This window comes from Anas acuta, chromosome 20 (assembly GCF_963932015.1).
Source record: "Anas acuta chromosome 20, bAnaAcu1.1, whole genome shotgun sequence".
Lineage (NCBI taxonomy): Eukaryota > Metazoa > Chordata > Aves > Anseriformes > Anatidae > Anas > Anas acuta.
The window spans coordinates 676,750-691,718 of NC_088998.1; the positions used below are offsets into that span (position 1 = coordinate 676,750).

Sequence of the window (14,969 nt, forward strand, 5' to 3'; positions counted from 1 at the left end):
ACATCCCTGGTCTAACATACAAGGATCAGCCAATTGAAAAGTGGGAACCACCTGTCCTGATGCCCACATCCTGTAATGAAGCCTGATCATACACTGCCACTACTATGGAAATTCACTTGCAGCTATTAGCTTCTTGGAATGATTTCTGTTTCTCTGGTGTTCCCTGAAGCAGGCAGCTATTCAGACACCATAACCACGCTTTAACATTTCCCAAAATAAATTAACCTAAGGACACACTTTTAGAGCTAAGAGTCTGCCAGGCTCCATGAATATGATACAGCTATGTATTCAGAGTCATTTTGATAGAGCTTCACAGCTGAAATTACCAGCTGAAAGGTTCTTGTCTGGATTTCCCCAGGACTCAACAATTTTAATACTTTCTCATGGATTTACTCAGGTCAGGAATATAGATATTTTTCAGTCTCAGCTGATGAACCTTTGTGTTACCTTCCCCCATTCTATTTGCTTTATCTGCAACAGATACTCAGTTTCTTCCTGACAATCTACTGTGTATGATACCCACTCCACCGTCCTTTTGACTTGATAAGGACTGTACAAACACAGCATTTATTTTTACGCAGAGATTTTAGAGTCATGAAAGGAACCACCAAAAACTACAATCTTCAATCTGGCAGATGGTGCCAGCAGACAGCCAGCACAAAGACACAGTGGAGGATGCTGTGCTGATGGGATAAGAAATGCCAAGGCCTAACACAGTCCACCTGACTAGTACTCAACTGGGCTCTTCTTATGGCCAGGTACTTTTTACACGTTAGTTTTAAAGAATAGTGCAGCATTTGTGACAACAGTGTAGCATTTGTGACATAAGGGGCACTATGCTTATCACAACTAGCACAGTGACTACAACTACTGCTTGTCTGGGTAACAGCATTAAGAGCAGGACTAACATCCGTTCCCTCCTGCTTTCTATGTTGAGTCCTGAAATGCACCTCTGCTTTCAGGACTCAGAGCTCAGCTCCCAGCTAAACAGAAGCAGGCTGCTTAAGAACCCCTTCATTATTAACACTGCTGCTCTCATACTGAGCCAGAAAGGAGGGACACAGCCTGTCCCACACAAAGGAAAAGAAAATTGCTGTTCAAAGCAGCCTCCAAGTGAGAGATTTCTGAGGTATGTAAAACACTGGCAGTGTTTTCTCTAGAAATGTGTTGAAAAGAAAATGGAATCACACCTTAAAAAACAGGAGCATATTATCTTGAACAAGTGACACTGTATTTCTGTAACATGTCACCACTCTATTAAGCATAAGACTGTTCCTATTGCCACTGTCCTTCGACTGCACACCATACTCGACTTGCAGCTTCTAAAGCATTCCCAGTTTGAAGAGAACGTCTACGCGTGTACACACACACATGCAAAGTGGGTCATCTCCCTTTGCAGTGAATACACTGCCTCCCTGTATAACTTCCACACAAATCATTAAGCGACAGCTTAAGAGCAAAGCAAAGAAGTGAATATATGTCAGGAAAATCACTGCTGCAGTATAAACAAGGCCTGACAATGCAAAATTAGTACCAGCTTGTGGTCCTGAGATTCCAGCTGGAAGGAAGTCAGAGCATGCAAAAACAAGCATATTGCACCACTCTTGCCAACACCTGATACACTGCCAAGCCTGCATTAGTGTTGAGCCAACATGTTTGCAGGCACAGGTACCCACCAAAAATGACTATGCTCATGGAGGTCTGTATGAGTTACTGACCAAAGAGTGCATCAGGGTTTCCTCAGAGTGAGCCCTTCATCATGTGCGTGGAACAGCCCCTGGTGATGAAACAAATCCTGCTGCAGTCTGAGCATATGCTCTCAAACCTCACTTGACAAGTATCCCACCAGCCCTGCTGTACAGCTAGTGGATCCAGCCCCACCAGGAGCCATCAGAAGCCTTTTGCCACATTATTTTTTGAGGCTAGAGAAAGAGGAAAACAGGGTGAGCCTGCATGGCTACATTCCAGGAGATGGGGGTCTTCTAGTGTGCACCAAACAGTGCCCTCAGGTCTCCTTGCTTTGTCTAGCACAACTGAATACCACTATGTATAAAACAGAGGTGATACAATCAAAGAACCAATTAGAAGTCCTTTAGATACAAGACGTCTAATCAATGCTTATGATAAATATCTAGTGACATGGAGAAAACTCAACAGCAATTCTGTTAGAATCAGCATAAACTTGCTTTCAAATAGACACCTGCAGCTTACTCATGGACCCAGGACAGCCTGAGCCAGCAAGAGGGAAGGGGACAGTCCAGAGTCAGACTAGATCCTCTGATGCAGTCACATACACACCGGCTCTTGAGTATCAAGCTAAAAAGCAGCAAAATAAGTTCTGAAGAAGCAAACTGGAATAATTGCACTGCCTTCCTAATCAACTGCTAAGGAAACTGATTTGGTGAGTTCTTTTTACTGCAGGCTGGAGAACCATAAATGCCATTAAACAAAGTGCAGGACTCCATTAATCTCTTAAGATCTGCACTGGGATTTGGCTATAAGAACACCAAGAGACATCAGTACATGTTGAAAGTCTGAGCAGTTGTCTGATCATTGGGCAAGAAGTTCTTTGTTTCAGAGGCATGAGCTCTTTCCTTGCTGCTAGCATGCTTCAGAAAAAAAAACATTTTTTCTAACATCACTGCTCTGTGTCATCTCTTGCTCCATTGTTTAGCGAGCTGTTATGGAATACAAAATGAGAGAAGTTCACATAACATCACTGAAAACAATAACCCTGAATTCCCAATGTAACTAAAGTGTATGAGAAATACCAAAATTTACAACCTCTTCTTGAAGCTTAGAAAGGAAAAGCAAGCAAGTTCTTATACATGGAAGCAAGCACAACACTGAGTTCAGGACACGGTTCAGTTACACACCATCCTGCTTCTAATAACAAGTAACTACTTCTGCTTCACGTATGAAATGCACTGTACACTAAGGGCTTCTTATATGAGCTAACTGAAAGACTCCTGCTTACAGACAATAAGAAAATATATCTTATTCAGGTAAGAGAATTAAGTCGAGGAATATTTAACACAAAGCCCATTTTCCTGCTCTGTCTTACACGGTTCTTCAGTTTAGGAGATTACACTCGGTCCTAACACACCCAGAAGAAATGCTGGCAAGCTGTGTAAGCTTAACACTCAGATCTCTGCTTTAAAATGTTCAGGAAACATGAATGCATCTCTCTAGAACGTTCTTAGGCTTTGTTCCTCACTCAGATTCAAGGGGGATGCAACTTCTAGTATGTCTGTTTTTTAAAATCAGTGACATCTCTATTAGGTTTCAGCGGTTTCACAGAACTGTTGTGTTCTTTAGGTCCGAGATAAATATCTGCAGCAGCAGATTTTGTTGCAACTACAATAATCTACTTATTGCAGTAGAGGATAATTATTAGGGAATGTGCTTACAGAACTCTTATGCTGCTCCTGTGCACTGTGGGGTTTTAAGTGGGATCCTCAATCAAATCTGTTATTGCAGGTGACGGACAGAATCACTTAGTGCAGCTCTGAATTTCAGCATGCCTGGTTTGTTATGGTAGGCCCTTTTTGGCAAGTAACAGAACGTAAAATTGACAGACAACCAAGAAAACTGTGCAAACTATGTAAGAAATCAGAGCAAGACATGGATGCCATGCTGCAGAGAAGTGTCAAGCACCTGAAATCTCAGGGATGTGCTGCAAGGTCTTCTCCCACGGAAACAGAGCTATTCTAATAGTAGATGATTACCACTGTTCATCAAAAGATGAAGCTGTGAATGAGTGTTCTCTCTGTGCCCAGGGGAAGCCCAAAGGTAACTCTCTTTTTGCCCCAACCAGCTTGTATGCCTGGAAGGCTACCAAGACTGGGGACAGAACACAGAAGGGCTTCATAACAGTTGAGAATGCGACAACTCTACTGGCAAGGAGCAGAGCTCATTACACAACTGCTTGAGATGTTTGGGTTTTGTACACCTATTTGCTTCCAATAACTGATGCTTATTAGAAGAGAAGCCTGTGCTAAAGATCCAGCGTCCTTCCCACAGAAAGAACTGCAGCTAAAAAGCTCTAAGGGCACTCCAGGACCCAGTCCTTCAGCAAACCCCAAGAAGGTCAGGCTTGGCTCTCCTGACATCTCTTTGTTGAACTTCTTATGGTCGCTAGTGGGGTCCCTCAAGGCTCCGTTTTAGGGCCAGTCCTCTTCAATGTCTTTATAAATGATTTGGATGTAGGACTAGAAGGTGTTCTGAGCAAGTTTGCCGACAACACCAAACTTGGAGGAGTTGTGGACTCGGCTGAGGGTGGAAAGGCCTTGCAGAAAGACCTGGACAGATTGGAGAGCTGGGCGATCACCAACTGCATAAAGTTTAACAAGAGCAAGTGCCGGGTCCTGCACCTGGGATGGGGCAACTCTGGCTATAGACTGGGCGACGAGACACGGGAGAGCAGCCCTGCAGAGAGGGATCTGGGGGCTGTGGCTGACAGCAAGTTGAATATGAGCCAGCAGTGTGCCCTGGCAGCCAGGAGGGCCAACCGTATCCTGGGGTGCATCAAGCACGGCATTGATAGTCAGTCGAGGGAGGTGATTGTCCTGCACTGCTCCGCACTGTGCGGCCTCACCTCGAGTACTGTGTGCAGTTCTGGGCACCACAGTACAAAAAGGACGTTAAGCTGTTGGAGAGTGTCCAGAGGAGGGTGACGAAGATGTGAACGGACTAGAGGGGAAGACGTATGAGGAGCAGCTGAGGTCACTGGGCCTGTTCAGCCTGGAGAAGAGGAGGCTGAAGGGGGACCTCATCGAGGTCTACAACTTCCTTGTGAGGGGGAGTAGAGAGGCAGGTGACCTATTCTCTGTAAACACCAGTGATAGGACCCTGGTGTTAAGCTGAGGCAGGGAAGTCTACGCTTGACATCAGGAAGAGGCTCTTCACAGACAGGGTGGTCGCACACTGGAACAGGCTCCCCAGGGAAGTGGTCACTGCACCAAGCCTGTCTGAATTTAAGAAGCGTTTGGACTGTGCACTTAGTCACATGGTCTAAACTGTCCAACTCCTGTCACCTGCATGGTGCCAGGAGTTGGACTTGATGATCCTTATGGGTCCTTTCCAACTTGGGATATTCTGTGATTCTATGATAAAAATAACCCAGCTTGGCCATAGCTGCAAGCAAGATACTTTGTAGGCCAGCATGTTTCTAGCAACTACTGTTTTTTTTCTTATTTTTTTTTAAATTTTAAACAAAAAACATCTACATATGTGTTCTACTGTCATAAGGGATGGTGATTCAGGCTGACCTGCATTAGGCAGGCACTGAGCTTCACACACAGCACTGATTTCATGTTGTTGTGGTTGAACCAAAGAACACTGAATCATAACAAATATGTCAAAAGATGCAGAATCCAGATTCACAGACAAGCTGTGTAAGTGTTTAATTACTCTCTTAGTTAATCCAGTGGTGATGACAAGAGGCAGCAGGCAGAGACTATTCTAAGCAGATGGATATAGAGCCTGAGAGTACTCCTGGGTCACCTCTCAAATGACAGCCTGCTTTCAGACAGCTTTGCTGAACATCCTCTTGTCAGAGCAGCTTGGTATACCACAATCCCTTTCTTAGATAAAAAAAAAAAAAATCTAGGAGAAAAAAATAATAAATAATAATAATTAAAAAAATAAAATCCAGCCTCCATAAGCTCAGCTCTCTCCCATTTGAAGGATACTGGGAAGGGACATTAGAAATGGACAGAGGAACAAGAAGGCCTTCCCTAAGGCTTTTCTGGAATCTGCAGGCAAGCATAGAGAGACATTTCCAAAGGAGCACAGCCATCTCCATCCTTCCTTCCAGAATCCTGCTGAGCCATGGAGTGCCCCCAAGAGTCCTCCAAAAACCACAGTCCTCCTCATAATGCCTCCAAAATGGCAGTATCAGGCCATGAAGGAACCTGTCCATTCTTCGGGCCTCTGCAGCGGCAAGTTGTTCAATAGGCAAAACAGAAAAATCCTGCAAAGTGCACCAAGTTCCATAAGGAAAATACCTCAAACGTTTCATCACATTGGTTAGAACGGAAACCCTTCCCGATAAAAAGCAACCCATGGGTTTATCACTGGTCATGAAATGAAGACAGCAAAACCAGGAAGGTGATAACTAGCTTTCACTGCCATTCCCCTGATTCCCAGGAAGTAGTGTGTATCATTAAAAGGGAGACAGTAACAGACAGAAAGGAATAGGGGCAGCTAATTGCTCTGCAGTCCCTTTCTGAACAGTTGTAATGGGTTAGCTAGGCCTGAGCAATTATTCAGATTGCACATCCTGGTACATCCCTGTCTTGCTCTTGCTCCACCCTCTTTCCCTTACCTTTCACTATCAATACAGTGTTTAGTCTGTAGTTTCCCTTTGTCCTTCTGTGGAACTGGGTCTTCTAGAAAGCTGTGATCCAGGCTGTCATCAGGAACAAAGTCCTCCACACTCTGTACTTTTGTAGGGGCTTCAGGACGGGAAGGAGGAGTAGCAGCAGCATCTGTATTAGCAACAGTAGTTGTAAAACACTGAGTTCACCACAAGCAAGACAGAAGTTTGATTTTTACATATCTATCCTGTCCAGGGCCCCTTCAGCACACAGATAACAGCCACAAAGCAGGACCTCAGCTATGCAGCAACGGAAGAGGAAAGCTATGAACAGGATACAGAAACCAGTCCAGAATCTCACATGAAGTCATTCACAGACCTCGTGCAGCCACTGTGGTTTACAAAGCACAAGGTTGATCCAGCCTCCTAGATGAGTCTGAAAATCTCTTTAGAATGGTAGCTGATTCTGCTGTACAGTGAATACCACAACTGACTATACCACAACCAGATTTTTGTACTTACACTGTATGCATCACTCCTGTGTTATGTCCCTTCATTATTCTTTCACCTTTTCCAGACTGTTCAGTTCACTCATTCAGTTCCTCTTGCTTTTTAAACTGTATCTGTCAAAGGCAGGATTGTTCATACTGTGCTTTTAAATGCCCTATGTTACCAAAAGCTCTTGAGCTTTTGCAAATAAAAATAAAGCTACTGCAAATAAAGATTTGCTTTAACACAAATTATGTGTAGACACACCTTTACCTATCATCAGGGTATCGGGACAAAAGACACTTGAAGTCTAGAGAGATTAATATTTTCAGATTTGCAGTATTAAACCTTTTTCTTCCGCCTGGACTGCACTTCACACCTAGGCTCTTTTGGGTGAGCAAGCTTTCTATATGAATATAGATTTTGCCCTAATAGCACATCTTTCAGTTTACTTCTGCATATGAAAAACAGTCTTACTAATGTCACTGATTGTCTTTGGTCTAAGAAAAAACTCAGCCAAAAGAATTAGTGCTGCAAGACTTCAATGTAAAGATTAAATAACAGCTCCCACAGAAAACACCAAGTATTACTTTGTGATAGTGATTTTCAACTGCTTTCCAATTAGCTAGTCCCTAGGCATGTTCCTGTAGAGTTGCAGACCCTTGGCACACTACATAAATATAACAACAACAGATCACTTTTCTCCTTGCTGCTTTTTGCAACCCTCCTAAAAAGCACTCCAGAGACCCTAGGACTGCAGGCCACAAGCCTAAAGAGGTCTTGAGCTGGATTTGGTGGTAGACCACTAGCCTTTTTTATACATATCAATATGACCAATTTTTTTGCCAACAAGGCATTTCTAACATTTTCTCCTCTTTAATTGTTTGTTTCTGGATAGGAAGAGTCATAAACAAACTGGAATGGGTGTACTGTGTCATACCTGGTAACAGATTCAGGATGCAGAACACTGTGTACAAATCTAAAACTGAAAGATTTCAACATCTGAAACTGCAAATCATGTTCCCAGCACCTCCTCCTTTCTTTCTGTGGGTGTTTTGAGAGTACTGTGAGCTCTAGGGATTGACAGTTTGAGAGGGAAGGTATTTCCAAAGGGTGATTCAAACCATGTCACGCTAATAATTTTTAGGCAGTGCCAGCTCTGCAACTCCAGTCAGCTTCACTAACAAAGTGAATGTGACAGGCAAATTAAGGTCCAGATCAGTAAAAAAGAATGCAGCAAACCTCTCAATGCTTCTGCCCTGCAACTTCATCTAGCCAGGGTTTGGACTGAATGCTGTGCCACTCTGCTCCATTGTTTACTAGTGCTAAGGAAGAAATCAAGACCGTCTGAGGAGGAGAGCAGCCCATCTTCAAAGGAGCTTATTTCCCTGGAGGGGAATCCATTGCAGAGCCTGGACTTACGTGATCGTTTCTGGCTGAATAACCTTTAAAACCAGCACTCTGCTGCTTGCTGTTAACACACAGGAGCCCCTTTCAGCTGCCAGACTTCTGTGAAGACAGTGCTTCAAATAGCTTCTCTGATGATTTTTCTTGCTATTCAAGAGGTGTATGTGCTCCTGCTAGGAAGCTGACAATTATTTTATTAGTGTCCCCTGGGTGCTTAGTACCTTCCTCATGAAGCACACTACAGCCCCTGTCCAGCTGGCTGAACAGCCCCTGTCCAAGTCCAACACAGAGACAAACAAAAACGCTGATCAGGAGAAAACAAGCAAGTGACCATGTAGCTCTCCTTGGATGCGTTGCACAAAAACAGGGGCTAGGTTTCTCAGACAACTGTTTGCTTGGCCTCTCACTGTGGAAAAGCAGAAAAGAAAACAGAGAAACACCCATGGGTGACACCCTGTCTAGACATACCTGGCTGGGGAGGAGAGGGGTCTGGCGCAGGAGATGTCCCAAAAAGACGTGAAATGATGCTGCGCTTCGGAGGTGGGGCTGCAGCTGGAGGTGCTGGAGTGGTGGTAGCTGGTAGAGGCGTATGCGGCTGCTGAGCCTCAGGTGCAGGCACTGGTGAAAAAGATGAGGGGGGTTCAGGAGAGATGGCAGAGCTTGTGGAAAGAGGCTGTGGTGGCTGTGGGGTGCCAGGGCTGGAACTGCCTGTCGATGTGGAACTTGGAGGTACTATGGGTGACTGGGAACCAGAGGAAGGGCTTTGCCCATTAGTTGTTGGTGGTGACGTGTGTCCTCGACTTCGGGCTTCCATCATTTCAAGGAAGCTGCAGGAAGATAAATTACAAATATAAGTAATGGAGAAAACATGCTCAACAGAGTACAATGCTGTGCTGCTTTGACTACATGCTGAGCTGGGAGGGTACAGGCCTGCTTTCAGAGCTGCCACAACTCCCTGGGTCATGATAAATCTGGTTCACCCATGTGCACTAAAGTCACACGATCTGCATGATAGTGTGGAGAATCCCAACCTGTTCTGCACTGCAGGATGAAACCTACGTTTGTAATGCTGCTGGGAACGCCCTGGACAGATAGACTATAACAATGTGCCAGGGCTTGAAACTCAACCTTAAGTCAGTACTTGGACATATGCCTCTAAGGGAGTAAGTGCTACAGGAATGGCACATTTCTACATTCTGCAGAAGAGATCAAAGTGTTCAGGAAATCTTAAATACTATGAAAACATCTTCTTTCAGCCAAGAATGGATTTGTGAGGAGAATCCTTGAATTTAAAAACAAACAAAAAAAAACACACACCAAAAAAAAACAAAAACAAACAAAAAAAACCAGCTATCCAGAGGCTCAGAGGACTGACTGCAATTATTCTCACAACATGCAGATATATGTGCAGTCTCTTCCCTTGTACACACACGCCATGTGTGGGAGCCACTTGAACCAAGCAGCAGATGCTCTGAAGCAAACTGCGGTCCTGGTTGGATTCCTGACTCAAAGAGCATTAAAGCCTGAACCATCAGAAAGGGTAAAACGCTACATCCTTTCGAAAAATGAAACCAAGTCTGATCCTGCTGCAGCCTCCTGCAGCCCATTTGGTTAACGGTCTTTTCACAAGCTTGATGAAATGAAAAGGCTTTTTCTATAGAATGGTCTCAAAGTAAGATCTGTTACGTGTAGCACGTCAAAGATATACAGATAGGATACCTGAAGTGTATCATGTATAAAATCTATCAAGTGTCATTGTCTTGCTTCCTTTCATTGAGCCTAATAAACTCATGTGCCCAGAGGCTCTAGGTCCAACTGCTTCTGCAAGACAGATTTAGTTGTGCTCCAGGCAATGAATATGTTGAAATGGAGACATGCTCTCAGAGCACGACCTTGTCCTGCAGGGAGTTCAGACAGACAGGCACCTTCACTGGAATGATTTTTAAGCACAAGCCAACATTATGGGCTAAAAGATTCTACAACTTCCTTGAGATATTTTCTATTTTAAGGAGGAACCCAATACATGTTTATGAAACAAATTAATATACTTTATGTCCACAAGATGTCTGGAGCCCTAGTGAAAAACCCCAGGACGCTGCTAGTTAAAACAGAAAAAACAGCTAAAGAGAGGATAAAGGGCAGCACTAAAAAGTGGTATTTGATAGGAAAGAAGTCCTTGGTAGAGTTCCTCAAGAGATAGCCTTGAGATGCATTTTAGTATTTCAGTAAGTGGTACAAAGTCCATAGATATGTTCATGAAGTTGCAAGTAGTTCATCGATATAGAAGACAGGGACAAGACAGAGAAAGAACTGGATGACTGTGAAAAGCAGAAATGTGAAGGAATTCAACAATGCAAAGGAAATAGTCATCTGCTCAAAGACTAGGGAACAGGTCTTCTTGCTCCAAGTTCACCACGTCTGCATGGCTAGGAAAGATTTGCCTTGCTCGTTCCAGAAGACCAGGCCAGAAGACTACAAAAACAGTGATGCCTGTGAGGAGCAGGATAGTAGCCAGGCCGTCACATGGCCCGTTCTCTGCCTCTCCCCTGAGACTGCTGTCAAGGCAGCTAAATTAGTGTTGTGCTAACCTATCTGATGCTTCCACCAGGATCTTGAGCAAGGCTTACATGTTTATTCTACCTATGCTGAGTACAACAAAACAAGCTTCCATCAGAACTGCAATCAGAGCATGCAACAAAGCATCCATTCCAGTATCCTCCCTCCCAAGGGACTCGTAGCTGGGGTGAGCTGTGCAACAACACAACCTGCTGAAAATGATGCATGGATTTGTCACATGACAAACAGAAAACACAAAGGATTTTAACTCTTGCACGTACAAGTACAGATGTCTCTGTGGAGACAGTATCCAGGTTTGTTTGGAAGGTGCACAATGCATCATGCACAGACCGCAAGACTCTAACAGTGTATTTTCAATGCATGTCTTTCACTGTGCTGTGGGACCGAGGAATTACACATCACTCCTTTCTTGACAAGGTATCCCCCATGGCAGATTATGCACTGCATTTGTGGTGAAGGAAAGATAAACCACGGAAGGGTACCTGTAATTCAGCCCTTATCCAAATAAGTGAATGCTCTGAACCCACAAAATTGCTGCGGCGTAAAAACTATCCAAGATGCTTCCCTGCACAGGATGTGCAGCTCTGCAAATCTACACCAGAAACATTGAGTGATAAATTCCATCAGCTCACCCCTCCAAGCTTGGATTCAGGGCTCCTGATGAGCTGAAGGCAGGATGGCTGAATAGTTCTGCTTCATGGTACTGATGCCTTCTCCCAAGTCCTGCTCAGGGTTAAAGACATACCTCCCAACTGTGGAGAGAAATGAATGCCAACTGATCTACATGCACCCCTATTCCTGTTTATAGCAACAGTGCTCCCAGCTGGAAGGCCTGCAAGCTTGGTAACTGCTACAGCCAGCATCCGAGGTACTGATGCCAGTTCTGCTTGCCCTCTTGGCTGAGCTGAGCTTTCTGGCTATGAGCAGCTCTGCCAGCCTGTGTGAGCACCTAACTCACCAAGGCTACATGCAAACAGAACTGAACAACTACTGCATTATTGATCACAACACTGTCCCGCAATCAAGGCAGCTGGGTGACTCAGGTAGGGTCTATTAAGACTATTGTGTACTGAAGACTGTGGAACAGGATCCTGTATGAAGTACATACAAAGAGCATATGTAGTCATTAGAGGATAAAGAATATTGAGCTTGAAGAGTATTTAAAGCTGGTCCCAATGAAGTGCACGACACTCTTTACAATATCAGGCTATTGAAGATTTACTGTACTTTGTTCTGTCAAAGCTACCCAGTTTGGAAACAACCTGCTTTGTTCTGGGCAAGTGGCCATCTCCAGAGGGAGGGAGGGCTGTGAATACCACCTGTTTCTCCTACAGAAACACACGCATTTTAAGAGCTGGAGGGAAAAAATGCTACACGATTGAAGTGTAAAGACTGTCATTCTTCCCTCCAGCTCAGCTAGTCTGGGGAGTAGCACACATGCAAGCTCCCTTCTGCACCTGCTCCTATGCCTTGCTCATCTGAAGGGCATAAGAACAAGACACAGCAAGATTATTTTTAGTAGAAAGGTACAACTGATTATTTGGGGACAGCATGACACCGGCTCTTACTCCATCCAGCACAGCACCAAGGACAGTTCTGGCACGTGCTCTTCATGTCACCTTCCTTATCCTAAACTAGACACATGGGCCAAACTCTCTTGTGTGCCATGACAATAGAGAAATAAGCATGGTCTGATACCGGTTTTACATGTGCTGCATAACGCACCTATGCTGAGCTTTCATATTCATATCTTCTTCTGTAGAAGAGGTGGGTGGAAAAACAGCATACGTGAAAATGCTGCCAGCAAGTTCTCAGTAATTTCCAGGGTGGAGGTGTCTAAGCATCCTCCACACTTCAAAAATACTACATAATGCATGAATACTTTCTCTGACTTTATACACCCTCTTCAGAGGCACGATCATGGCTGTTTTAGGAACACAGCAGGCCAAACTTGTCACGTCTCTTTTTTCTCAAATTCTATACAATCTGGCTATTGTGTTCCTTGTTGCATCCTTTTTGGCAGTCCTTTGCAAATGGCCTCACTTGAGATCTTACTGCTAAACAAGCAGTTTCATATTCATACTAGATTTTGTAGACCATTGATGCACAATTGATACACTCATGCTGTGACCTGCATACACTTGTTCTCATTTTAGAGATAGCAAATGTGCCATGTAAGTTCAGATGGGTTATCTGTCCACACCCACGTGGGCTCCTTGTTTGCATTTCAATCCTTCCATTTCAGGCTGAATAACAAGTCCGTATCCTCAAAATCCCTGAATAATTCACTTGGTGTTGGGACTGTTCACAAGAGGAGACTTCTATGCAGTTTTAAAGATGAACATGATCTGCAGGAACAAAAACTCATCAGGGCCTGAGGTTAGTATTGCTCTGTGCACAGAACAAACTAAAAAAGGGTACAAAAGGACTCAGTCCTAAAATTGTCAGTGTTTGTATTCATTTACTATTGAACACAAGAGCAGCCTGAAGCTTTTTGGGACCTTGTTCTGTTTTGTGATCAACTTTTCAAATGGATTTCATATGGCAAGAAATACTATAGCTCATTTTATTAATTGTGAAAATGAAGATTAATAAAGCCTGTGACATCAATTTCATTGGCTTTATTGCATAGAAGGTTAGATTTCCACTTGTTATGGTTCCTGAATGTGAAATTAGTTGTCAGCAGAAGCTGGACTGAAGCTGGCTGTCCAGGCCTGATGTTCCATCCCTCCCCTGATGTTCCTCAGGTTTTCCATTTGACACAAAACTAATGGAGCAGGACAATGCCCCTCTACATCATTCTGGATACACTTCACTTTCTCCAGTTCTCTGGCAAGATCCATGATGATAGGACCAAGTGAGATTACTTCTTAATGCAGCCACACAAAAAAAGTGACCTAGAGTCCCATTTAGTACACACTGGCTCCTGATCTGATAGGAACAGTGACTCACAGCAAGCTGAGACGATAAAGGTAAGGGAAGGAGAAAAAAAAACAAAAGCGGGTTTACTTTCCTAACTGGTACTGTGCGCTTCAGCCTTTGGCCAGTGAGATTCCAGACCTGTATTTCAATACTGCTGGAGATACTGGAGAGCATCTGTAGCAGCAAGATCTCCTGTCAGACATTTGGCACTACTCTGTACCATGGTTGTTGTAAACTTAAGGCCTGTGCTCGATGCATGAAAAACAAGCCAGCAAATAAAACCCAAAACCCCAACAAATGACTTTGTAGTAAATAAAGCTGTCTAATACAGGAAGCATGTTTCCCAAAATAAGAGTCCTCATTAGGAGAGAGCAAATGTCTTTCTACAGTCACTGTTTCATCATCTTCTGACAGGACAGTAGCACCTGGCTCTCCAGGATTACCTGACAGTGCAGATGCCAGTTGTACGGCAGCACTGAGGAAGCATCTAGGAGTTCCATCACTTGGCAGACAGACTCTACCACTACTAAAGTTGTACCCCAGATCATACAATATCTCAAATAATCTGCAGTTCAGTCTCTTTGAATATATTTTTGCAAAGCCTGACTAAAAGTTTGCTTGAGAGCTCTTAAACACCAACAGTAAAGTGATCTGAGAATTTATTTTTTTCACCTCAATTGTTCATAAATTGGATTTCAGATGCTTATAAATCAAACAATCACATAGTGGTTTATAGATAGTTTCCTGAAGTTTCTCAAAACTGATTGTGAGAGAAGATGGGACTTCTCACAACAAAAAACTTCAGTATTCCTTTTAAATAATTTATATTAATCTCAGGGAAAAAAAAAAAAAAGGTAATTCAAGGATAATTGAATCCTTAACCCTTGAAATAAAATTATGTCCTTTAATATTAAAAAGAAAATATTAGAAAAAAAATCCAGCAAAACATAAAAGTTCATCAAAACCACAGATTAGATTTACTTAACTTCTAAAAGCATTTCAACTAGTTCCTAAAAAAAATATGCAGGAAGAGCTTCCATAATTTCCTAAAAATACTTCTCCATGTGCATCTGCATTCAGTGAGGGAACAGACATGCTGTAACTGAACAAACAATGTATAAAAAGTTTCCTTTGTGAGAGGAGATAAGATGGACACAACATGGAAAAAACTGAGCATATTACAAATTCAGATGTCAGGAAAGTGATTGCTGTTTTGTAAGAATTCAGAAACTGAAAAAAGGCTGAAATGTATTTT

At 43.3% G+C, this 14,969-nt stretch overlaps 1 protein-coding gene across 3 annotated transcripts in view; it reads right to left on the reverse strand.

Moving 5' to 3' along the window:
• Window positions 1–14,969, reverse strand: part of RABL6 (RAB, member RAS oncogene family like 6) — a 57,913-nt gene that overhangs the window by 8,404 nt on the left and 34,540 nt on the right. For all 3 annotated transcript variants that reach the window (XM_068657113.1, XM_068657111.1, XM_068657112.1), the window contains 2 exons: window positions 8,684–9,042; window positions 6,329–6,491 (listed from right to left, as the gene is read on the reverse strand). In XM_068657113.1, coding sequence (XP_068513214.1) covers window positions 6,329–6,491; window positions 8,684–9,042 — 522 coding nt within the window. The remainder of the gene's footprint in view (window positions 1–6,328; window positions 6,492–8,683; window positions 9,043–14,969) is intronic.